Raw genomic sequence first — 19,988 nt, forward strand, 5'->3', positions numbered from 1 at the left:
ATATATAGATATATAGATATATAGATATATAGATATATAGATATATATCCATATCCCATCTTCTTAATCCATTCATCAGTTGATGGACATTTGGTCTCTTCTTAATTTGGCTATTGTTGATAGCACTGCTATAAACATGGGAGTGCGTGTGCCCCTTCAAATCAGCATTTTTGTATCCTTTCCTATACTATTTTTCTTAGTTACTTTTCAAAACTATCTACAGTAGTTTTGATATACTAAAAAGTGTTGTAAAATATCTTAAAATCCAAGCCTATTCAGTAGCAAAAATAATCAGAAAACAGGTAAAAAAAAAAATCCTGTTCAATAATGAGATAAAATGAATTAAAAAAATGCTATTATCCTGATGGGTTAAAGTGTTCTGGTCACAAAGACACTGATGGGGTTGTGAGAAATCCCCTATTACAAAAAAGCTAAAGCTTAGCAGCTAAGAGGTTCTGGAAGGCATATTATTGCTCCTTTTTTACAAACTGCCTCTAGCATAAATTATGGATATTTCAGGGTCCTGTCAAATAGTTGCCATTAAAAAAGAAATTAAGAATTAAAGAAAGCATGTAGATATTGCTACAGTAAAGAGAGGTCTCCTGTTAGCAATATTAGCACTTGCATTTTTGTATTTCTATTGTTGATGAGGGGCAGGGATGAGGTTGAATTGTGCTTGTCTTTAACTATGAGTCTGTTCCTCAGTTTCCCACCTCAAAAATGGGGAATGAACCCTTTTCTTTGTCTTTCTCCCAGAGAGGATATAAGAATAAAGGGTCACATGAATCCTTTGAGCACCTCACAAAAAATAAATAAATAAATAAATAAATAAATAAATAAATAAGCTGTATAAATTCAGAGTCAATTATATCATATTACTAGGAAATTCTCAGGTGGGCTGTATATGAAGTAGATGATAATCCTGCTTTATCTTCTGTGTGATTTCCTAAGTAAAACGAAACAAAACAAAACAAACAAAAAAACTTACTATCATCATTTGTTACTCTTAACTTTGACTTCTCATAAGATTCCTTTCACTAGAGCCACACTGTCCTGTACAATAGCCATTAGCCACATATGGCTATTTAAATTTAAATTTTAACTAATTAAAATGAACTAAAATACAAAATTCAGTTCCTCAGTCTTATTAGCCACATTTCAAGCACTCAACAGGTACATGTGACTACTTGCTGTCATGTTGGACAGAGAGAACATTTCTGTCATCACAGAAAGTTCAATTGGACCTTGCTGGCCCCAAGGATACTCAGGCTGAATGACCCTAATGCTCTGTGGCCTTAAGGTAACCATTGATAGCATTTCAAGGATTGAATGACCCTAGAAGTTCTGAGAGTACTTCATAATCACATCAGTGTCAGACTAAGGGAAAGCCAGAAGTAAGCAAAGAGAAATTAAATAGGCAATAAAGAAGAAAGAAGGAATGATAGCCAGCAAAAGAATACACACTGACATTATTATAAAAGGATAAAAAATGACTCAGAAGTTCAGTGCTTCAGCAGAGGTATAATTTTACTTAAAACATTTGCCACAGGTGGTTTGCACAAAATGCATCAATCCAATGCTGACTTTCTGATGTCCTAATTGGGTTTTCAGACATTCCAGCTAAATCACACAGGAACTATTTCTTGAAATTGTGATGAAGCTTAACCTCCCTTCTGAATACCTCATGTTTAAAAACATTTTCCTCAAAGAGGTGTCAGCAGATATTAATGTAGATACTTGCAACTTGTGTGTTTATCTTTGTTTGGGCTGCTTGTACTCACAAGTAATTTTCATGCTTACCAAAATTTTGGCCTCTATTTCCTATATAAAAAGGAATTATAATTTAGCATATATTGTGTTATTTGTTCCAAAAAGTAAGAGACTAACCTATGTATGTTTGCATTTAGGTCATTCTGTCCATTGAAGAAGGCTATAGACTTCCGGCTCCCATGGGCTGTCCAGCATCTCTACACCAGCTGATGCTCCATTGCTGGCAGAAGGAGAGAAACCACAGACCAAAATTTACTGACATTGTCAGCTTCCTTGACAAACTGATCCGCAATCCCAGTGCCCTTCACACCCTGGTGGAGGACATCCTTGTGTAAGATGCATCGTGTCGATTTTTCCCCCTCAACAATCATTTCTTTCAGGCTATAGACAAGACTAACAGGTAGAGAGGAGAAAGTTTACTGTAATAACTGTCTAGTTGCCAACCTTTTAGAATATTTTATATAAGCCATATTTTGTTTATCAGCTGAAAAAATAATTTATTAACATTGTTAAATGGATTTTTTTTAAAGAAAACAGGTACTCCTTTTGTTCTCTCCATATCTAATCTTTCTGAATTACTTTATATATATATATATATATACACACACACACACACATATATGTACATATATATACACATAAAAATATATGTGTGTGTATATATATATATATATATATATATATATTCTTTTTTTTAACCTGTGGGCATCTTTGGTATTTGTATATCTTTTTTTTTATTTACCTATCCTTCCTTGCCTCTGTAAGTAGTTTTGGTATATATTTGCAGCCTCTTTAATTTTCTTGTCCATTCTATGTTCTGTCCCTCTATTTGAAATGGCAAGCAAGACAGGGGCAATTTGTGAATCAGCCAGGAGTGAGGATGTTTCCTGCTGATATGATCACACCCAGCTATTGTTACTTTCCATTCCTAAAACCAGAAAAAGACAAATGACAAGACAAGAAAATGAAGGCGCTCATACACCATTTTGTGAAAGTCAGTAGAGTTGAGAAGATCTACTCCTCTCTCTCTAAAAATCAGTTATAAGAAGGGGGGAGTGTAGAAGAAAAGAAACAGTACTATCTATGTCTGAAAAGATTACATTTAAAATATTTTCAGACTGAGAATATATGTCTTTATTTAGCCAAATAGGACTTAGAAATACCCAAAGTATTTCCAAAGCTCACTTTCCTAACTCAGGGGACAGCCAACAGGATATACAGATGTTCAACTTTAGGTCATAGGTTCAAGTCGGTGCAGGTTTTAGTATTAAGGCCAAAGCCTCTTCAAGGACTACTTAAAGCAGGCCTCAGTTCACTGCAGAGCACACAAGAATTCACCTCTAAATCACTAATTGGCAGCCTCAGTAAAGTGAAGCCAAGCGTGAAATAGCTAGAGATTAAACTATTACTCTAGCCCATCTTCCCTAAAGCAGTCCAACAGAGGCAGTTTAAAGGGCGGCAGGGGGAGGGGAACGATTTAGGATTTTATCATGAAAGGGCAGTCATTGAAGGATTTTAAGCAAGAGAATGGCATGATCACATTTACATTTCTGCAAGATCACTCCAGAGCTGATTTAGACTGAGTGCAAAACAAGGAACAAGACTGGAAACAGAGACAGATGCTTATAGAAACTCAAGATAGAAAAGATTAGGGCCTGACTCATGAAATGGGAAAAAAGCGTGGGGTCAGGAGATAAGAGAATGGATTTATTATCAGGCAAGGAAAAAAATGTGTCTTGGTCGCCGATTGAATATGGAGGGAGGAGAGAGAAGAATCAAGAATTTTGTCAAAGTTACTTTCTTAGACAAGCTGGCTGATATATTACCACTAAGAGAAAGAGAAAGAAGGATAAGGTTCTAGAATAGAAATGAGACCATTTCAAGTAAGCTGAATTGAAGGTGCCTGTGGTGTGTGTGGGTGGAGATGTCCAATAGGCAGTTATATGTGTAGGTTGAACCTCAGGTGGAAAGATCTGAGCTGAAGATTTGAAGATCATCAACATAGAGACTATAGCTGAAGATTCATGAATATTAAGATGACCCATGGAGACTATAAAGTATGCAAATTAACACAGGGAAAGAGCACAACACCAAGATTTAAGAAATAAGCTGAAGGAGAGTACCCAGAGGAGACTGAGAAAGAAGAACCGGACAGGTAATAATGAAAGCAGGGAAAGAGCAGTGTCATAGGAGCTAAAAAAAAAAAAAAAAGAAAAGAAAAAGAAAAAAAGAAACAAACAAACAAACAAAAACAATGGGGAGAGTTTTCAAGGAGTGTAATGCCCCAAGTCTTCACAAAGCTTCAGTAAGATAAAAAGTGACGTGGGCCCATTGAATTTAGCAACAGAGTGGCCAGGTATTTATGCGCAGCCTTAGCGAGAGCATTTGAATAAAGTTGTGTGAGACAGACTGCAATGGAGCAGAAGTAAATATGAGGTCAGAGAGAAGAGCAATACAAAGCACTAAGAAGCCTGTCTCTGAAGAGAAAGAGAAGTAGTTGGAGAAAATATTTCTTGGTTTTTGTTTTTATATGTCTTATTGAAGAGATGGGTATGCATTGACATGGAAGAGAAAGAGCTAACAGAAAGAGACCATGCAGTGAGTGTGCATTAATGGAAAAGAACTTTGGTTATCTATAAACTGAACTCATTTAATCTGAGCCTTTCATTGTGGTATAGGGTTAATGGACCCCACAGCCAGTGCCCATCAACAGAGCTCTCTAACTGTTCTATGGCTGTAGAAGCAGGCAGGTAAGAACCTTCTTTTTGAAGAAAAGTAGATAAAACTATTTCTTCCCTGCTTTTTCAAGATTATGAATGTTTATCGTACTTGGAAAATAATGATGAAGACTCTAAGATGAGAAATATGCCAAAAAGTCAAAATGATCCTGAGGTAAAGTCAACATGAGGGCTTGTGTCTTAAGGCCAGAAATTTATGGTTTGATGTTATATGCGGTGTCCTGTGGACAGGCCAGCAAATGGCAAGTCTGTGATGGCACCACCACACATGGGCAAGAGTTGCATACTTTATATAAAGTTGGCAGTTTCATTTGATGACTGATTTCCTGTCCTTGTTTCTGATAAAGATATATGGGCTAGTGTTTTCTGCTGTTAATGTACTTTTGTTTGAGGGGCACCTGGGTGGCTCAGTTGGTTAACTGTCCGACATCGACTCAGGTCATGATCTCACAGTTCATGGGTTTGAGCCCCACCTCGGGTTCTGTGCTGACAGCTGGGAACCTGGAGCCTGCTTCAGATTCTGTGTGTCCCTCTCTCTCTCTCTCTGCCCCTCCCTTGCTTGTGCTCGCTCTCTCTCTCTCTCTCTCTCTCTCCCTCTCAAAAATAAATAAGCCTTTTAAAAAATTAAAAAATATATTTTTTGTTTGAGAAACAAAAGGAACCAGAGTTATAAGGGTACTAGGCCTAACCATTATCACCATTCTTATTTTCACAGCAGCCTGAGAGGGTTACCCTTATCTACCCCTTCACCTCCAATGCCACCTACCCACCCTGTCCCTGATCCCAGAGAACTGGGGCTGTTTAAGGGCAAGAGATGTGGTATGAAGGATAGCATGTTAGCTGAAGAATGTGTGGTTTGTTTTATGAACTGCCCCATCTACCCCCCAAGTCCCAAAGCCCAGTCATCTGTCTCCAAGTGATGTTGGTTTAAAGAAACATGACAGAGAATAGAATTTCAGTCTTTCCTCCCATTTATCTTTCAAACAGGTAAAGGAGTTTAAGTGTATAATCCACGGCAACTCTGATTAAACCCTCCTGTATTCTTATTAAACATCAAGTATTCCCAGACTCCCAGGTTTCTCCCACACTTCTACACTGACATAACTCTCTCATCCACTAGGGTCCCTATGGTTTTTATTCTACTCTAATTGCTTTTTTCTCAAGAATTCACCTAAGAAGCTTTTATCCTTTCTTTTGACAGAATAGTAAGAGGAGAAGAAATTAAAGGCAACAAAAGGGATGAGGAAAGCTGTGAAACCCACAGCTCAATAATTTTATACTAGCATATCAGAAATTTTATAAATCTTGTATCGGCAGTTTTTCCTTTCAAAAGACAGAACACCCAATAGAAAAAATGTTGGTCAGAGAAAGCTTTCATTGGAGCAGCGCTTCTAAATAATGCTGATATTCTCATGCCTGGCATGCTCCCATGGGGATATGCAGAGCTCTATAATTCTGAGCATTCTTACTTTCTGTCCTACTCAAGTATGTGGATATATAAGTGAGCATAGCAATATTATAAGTATAACTTTAAATCCAATTGATTTAAAAAAAAATACCTTGTATACTTTATATAAAGTTGTAAAAAGTACCTTATAATGTAGGCATTCATCCTTTTATAAATGTGAATTTCACACTACCTTCACTTTTATTCATTCTACAATGTTGCCTTATAACCTCCTTTTGAAGAAGTATTTGTAGCTGTCACATGGTGCACAGCCCCTGGGAGAAGAGGCTCACTTTGAGGCCAAGGCTATATGGAGAATGGCATCAGGAGCAGTTCCTGGCCATGACCTTTGAAACACCTCTTGCTCCCTTTCCTCTGACCCTCATAATAAATGCTATAGTTACTCTCAACCCCAGGCCAAGCATACTCCCATGAGGCCAGGGTTACATGTGAGGTCCGGTGGTTTAATAGTATAAAGTGAACTGATGACTATATGGGTGCCCCTTCAACCAGCCCAACCTTCCCCCACCACACCCACATTATTCTACACATTCATTCTCCAACCTCTTCAGCTCTCACCCCTGATTCCTCCATTCACTCAGCATACTGAGTGCACTAGGCTGAAGTCAGCTGGCCAGTGCCTTTTTGGACAGTGCTACCATATGATGGGAGAATAACACTTTCCTCCAGTCCCTGCTCTACATCCCCAGCACTAACAAAGAATTTTACACATTATGAGCTCTTTTGACAACATCAGGTGAAAAGGTGGCATTCAGGGATGGGCAGCTGTTGACCCAATGGGCCAGTCATTGATAGTCACCTGCCTCAGAAATCATGTTCTGCCAAGTTCAAGACACTTAGAAATATTCTCACTGCCCACTGGGCCATAGTTAGGGATCTTAGAATATTTTAGCTGTTAGAAACTAGAACCACCACTTTCCTTCCTATTGAACTTTCAAGCACTTGGCTACCTACTTGGCTTCATGATATGTGAGTCATGAAGGTAGGAAAAAGTTCAAACCAGTATCAAAATTGAGAACCTCTGCTTAGAGAACCACAAGTAAACATTACAAGGTTAAATGGTACTACCTCTTCTGTACCATTTATAAAGCACTTGGAATGTTGTCTTCTGAGGGCAATAACTTTCAATTTGATATAAAATTTTCCTTTCATTTTGAAAAGATCTTCCTCAATGCTGTCTAGGCTTTAGCACTTGCTAAAATCAGTTATCTCTATATACCAAGTCATGGATAAACTTATTTTGTTTAATTTTTTTATAACTAGAACTTTTAGTGGTATTTTCCATGACATAAATGACTGGCTCGCCAAAACCAGTGTTGTAATTGATTGATTAGCAATCTTTGGGGGAAGGAAGACAAAATATTAAATGTTAATCAGGAAGTGTGAACCTTCTACCTGTTAGAAAACCTAAATTTAATTCACATGAACTGTTGGAACAAGCTACTGATAATACTGATATTAATACCAATACTAACACTGATAAAAATCCCAATATATATCATCAATAATAACTATTATCACCATTTGTTGAAATCTTAGTGTGTGCCAGTTATTGTACTAGGTACTTTTATCTATTAGGTCATTTACTCCTCACTATAATTATCCCCATACCTCACATAAGGAAATGGAGACTCAAAGAGTATAGCAAGTAATTAGTGGATTGGGTATTTTAACAAGGCCCACCAAATGCAAAGCCCTTGTTCTTTCCACCACACAGTATGCAATCATGCAAAATGTCAAGATATTTCCCAATATGGCACTGTTTCAGAAATACGAATATAGGAAAAGAGGATACATTTTTTTTTTTTTTACATTTCCAAATAGGTTTTCTCTGGACTAATCAGACTTCATAGATGGAGTATATTAAAAGCCCAAAAATATTTTGCAGTGAGGCACAGTCTGTTATTTTATGTTCTACTAAGCCAATACAAGGAGGTAGAGTATATGCCTTCATTCATGGTAATATGTAGCAAGCATATAGTCCATATATCCCCTCAACATCCTCCTACAATGTTCAGCCACTTGAAGAACATTACTTGAGAAAAAAAAGAGTAGTAACTATAACAAAATAGAGAAATGAGGAAAATATGGCAGCAACATAGTTCTAGGATTATATCCTCAGGCATTTTGTAGATTGAATTTTTCCAGTGTTGGCAAATATATGCTTTCCTTCTTTTCCTTGTTATGGTAGACATTACTAATCATCACAACACTCTTTCCCACTACACCCAAATGCTGCCATAGTATCCTTTTTAAGAACATATTTTGACAACCACTGCCAATGAACTATACTTAGCATGTGATAAGAAATCCATTTCTGTCCCTATATTATTTTCTTACAAGAATAGTCTTTCCTTGAGGTTCACTGATCTGTCACTCTGGCTGTAGGGACAATGTGCTAGGTGTTTAGAATTATGGGAGATTTTTAAGCAGTATTATTCCTACTCTGTATATTACTCCTAATGTTCAAACACATCTACAATATTGAAATTTTCATTCCTTCCTACCTTCCACCAGTTATCATCCTTATGGGAATTAAATAATCATATCAATTTTTTAAAAAAACTTGAAGACACTGAAAATAAAACTTTGATGAAAAATAACTCATCCTCCCAATAGAATACTGTGAAGAGTCAGATTGTTTGGAACCATGAGATATCACCCACAAGCATGAAATAGGCACAAAATATATGGCATGGTTCTATGCATTTGAGATTTTATAGCATTTTAAGTAAAATCATACTTTAAAATTTTTAAAAGAATACTAAAATTCATTTACTAATTTAACTTATGTTCAAGATTACTATTAGAGCTCATTGTAGAAAGAGCAAGGTTTTCTTTTTCTTTCTTTTTTTTAAAATTTTTTTAATGTTTATTTACTTTTGAGAGTGAGAGAGAGCACAAGCAGGGGAGGGGCAGAGAGAGAAAAGGAGACACAGAATCTGAAGCAGGCTCCAGGCTCTGAACTATCAGCACAGAGCCCGACACGGGGCTCCAACCCATGAACTGTGAGATTATGACCTGAGCCAAAGTCTGACGATCAACCGACTGAGCCACCCAGGCACCCCTCTTTTTCATCTGATTAAATAAATTCTTCCTTCAGAGTTTAGGTAGATATTTTATGTATTAGAAGATTATTTTATGAATTAACTAAATAGTGTGAAGTGTAATCCCTGAGTTATGAGATCAGAAACTCATGTGAAAGCTGTGATATTGAGTAAGGTGAATGCAGCTGCTATGGTTCTAGATCCCTAACCCTGTGCTACCTCACTCCACCTTTAGCTGCCTCTCCCTCCATTCTGAAACCTATAAAGGCAGAAGCAAAAATTTTCACAATACAAGGAACAAGTTAAATAAACAACATGTTCCTTAATAGGTTGACCATTATATTAATAGGCATTTACTCTTCAATTTAAGGGAACTAAATGAAAAGAGATCATTCATCATTAATCAGTCATTATGTAATGGACCAAACTTTTCTATAGAGAATATTTAAGTCTAAATCATCACTTATTTAATAAATTCCTATAATACTTTCAGCATTGTGCTAAGGTTGACAGAAAATAGAAAGATATGTGAGATATGGTCCCAGCCATCAGGGAATTTTAACTTTATAAAAAAAATTCTTCTGTCTTACGGATTTTTCCCAAAGAAGTAATTCAACTAAAACAAAAAGATACATGTTGTAAGACTGCATAGTCATCTGTAATAAAATAATGTTGCTAGCCATCTAGGAGTCTAACTTCAGGGAATTAAATTATTAAGCATCAACATATAAAATATTATACACTCCTTTAATGTTTGAATACTATTAAAACATGTAAAATATTAAGAAATGAAATAAAAGCCATATAAAATAGAATGGACCCTACCTGTACAGTTCTGCTAACCATATATAAATGGAGGAGCTAGGGGAAAGAAAGTTATATTAGAGTAGTAACAAGAGAAAAGCCATTAAGCATGTGATGGCTTCATGTTAAAACAAGATCTTACCTTACAACAGTATTTCTCAAAGTATAACCTTTATTGAATCATTTTTAATCAATATATTACTATTATATTTGAGTCATAAATATAAAACATGGAAAACTTTTGAGGATAAAAATCTTGCTTTTTACTGGCAGTTTTAATACCTACTGATTAGCTATATGATAACTTTGTAAATTAAAAGACTAGTACTATTGTGAACTCAAAGGGCTCATTAGAGTAAAAACTTATTGGCTCTCTCAGGGCTACTTAATTTTACATATTTAGATGTATTACAAGTATGTGTGTGTGTGTGTCTGTATATATATATATATATATATATATATATATATATATATATAATCGAACCTTAAACTGTGTCATTACCTATTCTACCTATATTCCAGCCCTCTCTCTAACCTAAATTGACCATCATTTATACACTTAGAATTTACTAACTTTACCCCTTCCTCATTTTTCTGAGGAAAGTTGTAGACCCTCGACCTTCTGTTCTACAATATGTAGTTTTTTCAATGTGAGCTGCAGATTTTGCTGTAAAGACATTTCTCAGGTGGGCAGCTCCCACTAATCACCAAATAGCAGAAATTTCTATGTGCTCAGCAAATAGCAGACTGAATTTATCATTGTACATGGTTGATAAGAAAGGGCATTTATTGTTTATTAGGTAATATTCCAGAGAATTCATGTGAGGGTGATGGTACCCAGCCCTCAAAGGGAGAAAATAGCAGCATTTTTCAACTTCTTTATAAGATAAGGTGAAAGAAAAGTTATTGCACAGTGGATATGAACAATGAGGGGACCCTGACCTTACTAAATCAACTGCCAATGCAGTCGTAGAAAGGCCAAAGAGTAACTAGGTTACTAAAGATGTGTGGAGAGAAAGGGAATTATGGTAGTGAGACATTCTGGAAGCAAATAGTAAATGCTTTTCAACAGAGAAATAGACCATTTAAGTCATTTAGGACACAGAACGTCCTTCCACGACCTTTCTATACTAAGGATATAAAATTAGCAAATTACATTTCCACTCATCAATTACATGAAATTGTGAAATTTCAAAAGTTATTCCAGAGTTATCTCAGGGGATTGAAGTGCAAGTCATCAAACTTTGTGCATCAAGAATGGGATAGGAGCATGAAGGGAAAGTCACTGAAGTACATTCTTTTAATTTTGTTCAGTCTCAACAAACCTTGACAAGTAATTAAAAGGTATGGGAGCCACACTGTTTTAGAATAGGACATTCAGTTTTCTAGTGTATGTGGCTTTATTTATGTTAACAAGCAATAAGGGTACCCTAGTCATTTTGATATTTAAACTTAGTGAACTTCCTACAGCAGTATTTCTTAAACTATGCTTTACAGAAACTGGTGAAACAATTTAGGAAAATAATGCAGAGGCTATTCTTAATCCTCTTATATGTTCACATTGCACATTAAAATAGTGAAGACTTGGAGAAATGCTATAATTAAAATTTCTGTTTAACTTTGCAATGGATATCTTTATTATTTTGTATTTTATATGAATTTTTGCTTATTTTTTTTAATTTTTTTTCAACATTTATTTATTTTGGGACAGAGAGAGACAGAGCATGAACGGGGGAGGGGCAGAGAGAGAGGGAGACACAGAATCCGAAACAGGCTCCAGGCTCTGAGCCATCAGCCCAGAGCCCGACGCGGGGCTCGAACTCACAGACCGCGAGATCGTGACCTGGCTGAAGTCGGACGCCCAACCGACTGCGCCACCCAGGCGCCCCATGAATTTTTGCTTATTGTATAATACTTATTAATACCTTAGGAAATAAAAAATATAGCAATAATTACAGTATTTATTAGTAGATGCTATGATAGGTTTTCAACCTTTGGACATAACTATTCTTCATTAGGGTCAAATCATGAATCATTCTGATACTAATATGAATGAATCATCCCGCAATCAAAATAGCATTGCAATTTATTGTATAAAAGAAGAACATGTAGCTTTTAACAGCCTCCCAAGTTGTCAATACAGCAACAGAATTGAGTACTAGTAAAAAGGGTATAGTCACTGTTAAGAATAACCGGACTTAATATGGACCACTTGGCAGTCACAAGATACATGCATATAGCTTATGCATATTCCAATTGTATATTAAAAGCAAAAGCCCTCTTTTTCCTCATTATTTCTCTTCACCTTCATCTCCACCTTCAACTAGACCCCAGTTTAGAAAAAGGGAAGTCAGTGTAGCAATCAAAGGAAAACCAAAGAAGTGAACCCTAGGCCTTTAGTGGGGACTGTGTCCTGAAAAATTCCAAGGGCCACTTTCAGACTTTTCATGAGTTGTTCCGTATGCAATTTGTATGGCCATGCAGAATGTCTCTGACTTTTGTGTACCTAAAGACCCAAGGCCTGGTGATTTAAGGGTAACTTAAAGGATTTTATGGGTAGTTTTGATTATTAGAGATTTTTCTTTTTTACCTTATGCACTAATCTTAACTCCCATTCTCATATATTTTTAACAGAATGATACCAGGGTCATATGGCATGCATACTCCATTCTACAGTGCAGGAATTCTTATTTCATGTGGTTTCATCATATGTGTTCATACACTATCAGTTTCTAGTTAAAGCTGAAATAGTTCAAATATGAATGGCAAAAACTACTATGATGAAGTATTCCAAATATGAATGTTAAAAACTATGGATCTAGTTAAGTCTCTATGGATTCCATCATTCTTCAATTTTATAAAAAATTAAAAGTGAAGTAAATGAAAGTTGGATTATCCTTCAGTATTCTAATAAAAATAATTCAATGGCTTGCCTCTAATGGGAATATTTTTCATTACTTAGAAAATACTGATTTGACTCAAATACCAAACATAAAAAAAGTTATTGCTTTACTATTTAATATAAACTCTAGACATAATTTTTAAATTATATATTTATTACCCTAGAGGGCTAAAAACTCACTTATTACTATAAAAGCAATTTTACTGCCAGGTATTTTGTAAAACTATATAAAATATTTTTACAGTGTTCATGTATTTCTATAAGAATAATATACTCTATTGCCAGAATCAGTTAAATACACAATTCTTAGTTAATTTTACTATAATTTGTAAGGTTACTTCCATGTTTATTCTATTTTTACCTTACATAAAACTATTATGTGTATTTACATACACATATATGTACATATATACACATACACAAATATGTATGTATGTATTTATGAATACACACACACCTGCTAGCCTTTCCAAAATAATACCTCTGTATTATTTTTATATTAAAGCTACAAAAATATCCCCAATTGGAATGCCCTTTGCATTAGATATTAGGAACAAAAATACAGATGTCTATATGACTTACTGTAAGATCCATCAATGCTGGATTCCTTTTGCTTGTGAACCCAACCTTGCTTTGATTTTGCTTTGTTTTATACCACAGTAATATCTGTGTTTTGGTCTATCTTACCCTATGCATGGATGCATAGGTAAATTTTATTCATGCAAGTGAGCTCTGTAACAGGGGAAATTACTTTTTAATAAATAATAAATATTTGTTGAATGTTTGAGAACAAATAAGTGGAGGACTGATCAGTGAATTCACTGTAAAAAGGAGAAGGGACTCTCACAGCAAATGCAAAGGCAAACGGGCATGGATTCAGTGGCAGGTTAGAAAGTGTAAGAGTAAACAGCCTGTGGCTAGTTACTGTCCTTTGGGGATGGATACTGGGCTATTCCTTATGTTTGAAAACACAAATGTATGCAAGAGAAAAAAGTAAATAGCAGTTAGCAAGATGCAGGTCTTCTCACATCAAGTATAAAACCCAATAGTGGCAAAAAGCAGAAAAAGAAAAACTGACAAATGAAAGTGACCAGATAAAAGTCGCTGATTTAAATATGATAGAAAATTAGAGATTTTTTTAATGGAGTATGAGAATATTAGTCATAAGAATATTGTAAAAGGAAAAAAAAGTTGTTTTTATTTAATTTTTTCTTTATCTGACTGTTAAATGGATTTTTTTTTTTTTTTTTTTTTTAGAATGCCAGAGTCTCCTGGTGAAGTTCCCGAATATCCTTTGTTTGTCACAGTTGGTGACTGGCTGGATTCTATAAAGATGGGACAATATAAGAATAACTTCATGGCAGCAGGGTTTACGACTTTTGACCTGATTTCAAGAATGAGCATTGAGTAAGTGGTCCTAGGTTTATTATTATATTCAGACGCTGCACTCGGGAGATTACAAATTCAAATGCAGTATCAGGAACACCATGATTCAACTATTTCCTAAGGGTAGTATGGCATTTCCACATCTTTCCTCACCATTTCTGATTATCATTCCAGTGGAAATTGGACACTACACTGTTAACTATTTTCTGTTGGAAGAATGTGTTTAATTCAAATAGGTATTTTTCTGAATGCTTTCTGAAATACATATGACTCTCATTCACATCCTAGACTTTACATCAACATAGTTAACCTAGGCAAATTACTTATGACTCACATATACCGCCTATATTATAAATGTTGGACATTTTTCCATTGTCTCAAAAATGATTCTTTGCCTGGATGCAGTAAAAATGTTCAGCATGTGCTTAACAGATAGCCGGTTGGTTGAACTATATGAAATTGCCATTATTTTGAAGTAATAATAGCAATTTCATATAGTTCAACAGAATACAATGGCATTTTATTCATATTATTGGATGACCATAGGGCTCCAATACAGTCCACATTATACATTCTACCCTATATATTATTTTCTAATGCTGTTGAAAAGTTGTGTCATTATCTAAATTGTATACCTTTTAGTTCTATGAAATGTCTGAACCTTACACTGGTACCTGAATTTGAAACATTTCTTTGTACCCTTAAATTTGAGGTTGACTTGATAGATTATCTGGTGCCAGGAAGAAGAAAAATGTAACAAACTCCTGATGTTCATTTATATCTTTGTTTAAACTCTCATTTTACCGGTTACACAATTTTTGTTAAATTCATAAGGCAAATCTGACATGGTGCATATCTTCTGTCTCTAAATCTTCATTTCCTAATTTGTCTTTGCCAGATCTATGAACCAGATGTCCATATTCTCTCTCCTCTTCCCTCCCCTCTCTCTATCTTTGTCTCTTACAGTGATATTAGAAGAATTGGAGTCATACTCATTGGACACCAGAGACGAATAGTCAGCAGTATCCAAACTTTACGTTTACACATGATGCACATACAAGAGAAAGGATTTCATGTATGAAAGTACTACAAGCACTTGTGTTTTGTGCCTCAGCATTTCTAAAGTGAAAGATATCCTCTCTACTACCCTCCCTTCCGATTCTCCAAACATCACTTCACAAACTGCAGTCTCCTGTTCAGACAATGGGCACACACCTTTTGTTTATGCTTCCAACCCGGATTTTAAAATCACGCCTCATAGCTCCTCTCTGAGTTACCTGCAAATGAAACCCTGGCCCACTGCAGATTACCACTACACAATGGTAAATAACTCAGCATGGATGTGCAACTTTGTACAACAGTATTTGGGAAGTGTTCACAAACTTAACCTAACGGAATTTTCCCAGGTGTGGCTTCCTTAATGATGGATGTATTTAGAGTTTGATGATATATGAAAAAGAAATAGTTGACCTTTCTTTCATGTTTTGTGATCAGGTAGCTTCCAAACTGACATAAATATGTTTTAGATCATTATATTCAACTCTGTGGATCATATTGTTACTTTATTTTATAATAGTTTAACTGTTAATGCCTGATGTTGTTAGACTTATTTGCAGCAATGACCAATGATTTCATTTGGTGAATTCTTGCCATATGTGACTGCGCTAAGAAGGGGGTTATCAGGGAGGTAGAGGGAGAAACACTCTGTGCTTTTCAATCTTCTAAGGCTGAGTTTGTCTATTCTTTTAAATTGACCTTGTAGTGTCCTACATATTTTGTAATAAGTGGTAGTTTAGAGGCTTTTCCCCTTTAATTTTTACTAACTACATTTCTCTCCTACATTATGAAGCTCACCCCAGAAAGATCAAGAGTGAGTCCAGTGTTCTAAAGGCTTTCATAGAGGAAGCATGAAATAAAACCATGTCTGTTCCCTTGGTTCACCTTCATAAGTTTGCAAAAGCAATTTTCAAAGCATTGATAAAATTAATTATTTTCAGGGGAATTGCTTTGAAAAACAGATCTAAGATTATAGCCTTAGATATAATGTAAAGAAGATTAATTTAAACAGAATTTTATGATAGCTGTATGAGGGCCCCAAGAATAAATACATTTGGCTGACAGTCTGATATTGGTGCATTTTGCAAGTTTAAGAACTTTTATATTTTGTTCATGAAAAATAAGTTAGTTACATGAACATGCTGAGCTGTTTTCCGAACCTCTCAAGAGACAAGTATGTCACTGCATGTTCCAAAGGTATGAACAGACCTAAAACATGAGCGTATATAAATTGTGTGTCAACCTGAGTCCATAACATAGTAACTTAAAAATGTGAACACAGCTATAGTGTATTGTCATAATCTTCTCAGAGGCTGCAAAAAAAAAGGCAAATACATTTTTCAGTGAATTAAGCTGAGTCAATTTATCAAAATAGCACTGCTTGATGAATAAATTCAATTGTAAAATCAGCTGTTGCCTGAGAAACTAAAAAAAAAAAAAAAAAAAAAAAAGACTACTGTGCTAGGTGTGGAAGAGTAGGGAGAATGTGTTAAGACAGAGGAAAAGGGGCAGGTTATCTAAAGATGCTGATTTAATAAGTCAGTTTTTCTTTGATTTAAGAGATAAAGGTGCCCAAACCACATTCTCCAATTCCTACCTAAATTACATTTTTTGCTAATAGCAGCTGTCTTGCTATTAAAGGAGACTCACTCTTTCTTTTATTCTTCTTTTAAGACTTGTTGACTGTCCCATTAGACTAGACCCTTCCACATACATTTCTTTTGCTGATTTATCTCCCAATTTTTGCCTACTGGAGCTTAATTTTTTCTCATTTCAAATAAAAATTGTATAGAACTAGAAGGAAGAGTCTTTAAAGTATTCCTTAAAGTATATTTAAAAAAAGAAAAAAGTGAGAAATTCATCACTTTTAAGTAAGTGTGTCAGAAATAGCAACATTTTCTACCCATCACTTGCATGGTCATGCATCACTCATACACTATCTGCAGTTTGCTTGATACATTTACACAAATCTGGATACATTTAGAGGAAATATAAAATTTCCATATTTACTGTCTTCAAATATATATTAAATAAGAACAGATGTAAAACAGATTAAATTTATTAATCATATATATTTATTTTTATAATACAACAAAAAAGGTATTTAGAAACATAAGGAATAGAATAATTATGGTCTTCCATAGGACTCTGTCAGCAACATCTGTATACTTTGATGAAATAAATTCTATAAAGTATTTAAACTTCTTTGAGATGGGCATTCAGTACTTGAAAGATTAAAGTTCACTGTTAAGAATTTTTTTCTTAATACAGAGATCTTTTTTCCATATCTGATTTATATTTCTTTTTTTCTTCCCTAACATCTTCCTCTAGTATTATAAAACTACCTTTTCACTTTGTGTCTTACCTCAAATGCTCTTTAAAATTTCTTTAAAATTACATTTATATTCTTCAGAACTGTAAGCATGATAATCTTACTTGTAATTTTGAACCTCATCATGGTCAGAAATGTTGCGTGCACACATGATTGAAATAGGTGTGCATGATTAAACAGAAACATTAAAAAAATAAGGATATCTATTTCTTCATTGACTACCAATCACAGACCCCCATGATCCCAAGGATATTATAATATCCAGGAATATTAACAGTTAAATTGCCAAATTCATTTGGAAACTTTATAGGAAATATTTTGAGATTTACTAGTGTACCTGTCTAGTAATTAAAACTGTTTAATATGCATAAGTATAGAATTTAATTACATAAAGAAAATTAGTAACTTACATAAATCACAGCTTTCAGTAATGATTTTTGATAACTTCAATATGCATATACCTTCATTACTTGCTTTATTTTAAATTTCCTATTTCACACTACTGAGAAGCTTTTGAGATTTTGAAAATCGTAGAGTTGAAAAAAACATTTTCATTTTATTTTCTGGGTGGTCAGTTTCCAATATATAACCAACTCAGTACCTCAGAGTATAAGGCATATTTGGGGGGGGGGGGGATGTAAAAACAATACACAAGAAGAGATGTTAGGTTTGTAAATCATTTAAAAAGCAATCAAATTACAAAGCTCTTGGCTTAACAAGAATCAAGAATTATAGCACTTTTGCACTAAGTTATCTTAGTTGTTGATAAGTAAGTTATGCATGCCATAATAAAAAAAAATTTGTTATTTCACTCTGCATTACTCTTTAAAATCTATCCAGCTATCACCTGAATAAAACAGCCTTCTGGCTACAGTTCTAAGGCCTATCTCAGCCTATGAAGGGAAAACAAATCCAAATCCAATCCCTGAAAAGCAGTCTTTACAGAAGGTCTTCCGAAGAGATGGTGAAGAATGAATCTCAACCACATTTCCCTAAAAATCCATTTTTTAATATATTTCCCTACCAAATTTCTACTTTATAAATCAGTTAAATCTCTTATCCCAAAATCTTCACCAATATTAGGTCTCTTTTTTCTATTCCTTCATTAAATTTTCTAAAACCACCTTGCTCAGCCCCTTCTGTTCTCTCTTTACTCCTCCACCCCGTCTCTTTTCCTTTCTCAGCTTCTACCACTCCACCCCTGGTCCCTATCAACAAAAGAAGCACAGCAAACCTAAAAAGGTCTTACCACTGTCCTCAGAAGAGGCTGAAGGTAAAGGGAAGAAGGGAATATTACAGAAGTATTTGGGGTCTCACTACATAAATGGGAGCATTTGCACTCACAGAGAGGGAATGAACTCTGGCTTTTTATTACCTGGAAATTAAATGCTTTGGAAAGTAATCCCAAAACGGATGATGATGATTCTTTTCTACAGCTTTAGATAAGGAAATTTATTATTAATTTAAAAATTTGTATTCTAGGAATCAAAACCTGTTATCAATTCACAGTTGGTGTATGTGTGCTTATATAACAAAGAGATTAAAAGCAGATATATCACTTCTTTTAATATTATCACCTTGACTTCTCCAAGGCTCATATTATTTCATGTCCAATCCAAAAATATTTTGATGCTTTTTATATGAAGACTCCAAAAGGTAAAGGAGTATGCTGAGTCAAATTGATGTTATTCTCCCATTGGATACCGGGCATTGAAGTCACCTAACTTTCAGTTCTTGTGATCAATATTTTCAACAACTTTCAATCTGTATAATGTTCAGTAAAGGCAGTGTCAACTATTTAGTTCATTCTAACAAATATCTATGAGGTGTCTCCTACACACGTAAGATTTTATGACAAAGATGAGTTTGGCTAAACTGTCTTTACCTTCAAAGTAACTCTTAAGCTTAAAACTAAGAGGTTAGAGCCTATTTGCTATGTTTACTGTGATTGCCAAGTCATTAAGAGTCAGCTCTTTCCATAGGACAAAAATACATTAAATAAGTTAATAAAACCTTGTCCAGTATTAATTGGATTTGCAGTCCCTATAGAGAGAAATATTTTGGACTTCAAATTCTCATAGAACACTCCACACTTCCTCTAGCAAAGAGGAGCATGGTTGCAGTCTCTCCTTAAGAGTCACAGATTGTTATTGTCCAATGGCAAACTTTTCAATTTATGTGTAGATTCACTACCTCAAAGGTGTCTCCAGTTAGAAAACATTAACCATTTTTCAAAACAACTCTGGAGTAATCGCTTGCCCAAGCGAATTCACTAGTTTTAATAAATGTAATAAGTATGAACCTACAATAGTTGCATAAAATCCTTTCAAACGTGATACATTTAACAAGAGAAAGAGATGATTACTCATGCCTAGATCTAACATATTACTAGATGAAATAAAGGAGAGGAGAAATCTTAAGTTGTGGAGGCATAAATACCCCTCTTAACCTTACTGTTTCAATCTAAAACAAAATATTAGGCAAG

At 34.8% G+C, this 19,988-nt stretch overlaps 1 protein-coding gene across 6 annotated transcripts in view; it reads left to right on the forward strand.

Annotated features, from left to right (window-relative positions):
* The window catches only part of EPHA6 (EPH receptor A6), an 868,919-nt gene extending 850,182 nt beyond the window's left edge, over positions 1-18,737 (forward strand). For 4 of the 6 annotated variants that reach the window (XM_040484252.1, XM_040484254.1, XM_040484253.1 and 1 more), the window contains 4 exons: positions 1,908-2,101; positions 4,449-4,520; positions 13,987-14,136; positions 15,082-17,437. In XM_040484252.1, the coding sequence (XP_040340186.1) occupies positions 1,908-2,101; positions 4,449-4,520; positions 13,987-14,136; positions 15,082-15,196 (531 nt within the window). In that variant the 3' untranslated portion in view covers positions 15,197-17,437. Of the gene's footprint in view, positions 1-1,907; positions 2,102-4,448; positions 4,521-13,986; positions 14,137-15,081 lie in introns of all 6 variants that reach the window. The other 2 variants (XM_040484255.1, XM_040484256.1) reach the window with 1 other exon arrangement.
* Positions 18,738-19,988: the final 1,251 nt, after the last annotated feature.

This window comes from Herpailurus yagouaroundi, unplaced genomic scaffold, assembly GCF_014898765.1.
Source record: "Herpailurus yagouaroundi ecotype Mexico unplaced genomic scaffold, PumYag 162, whole genome shotgun sequence".
Taxonomy (NCBI): Eukaryota; Metazoa; Chordata; class Mammalia; order Carnivora; family Felidae; genus Herpailurus; species Herpailurus yagouaroundi.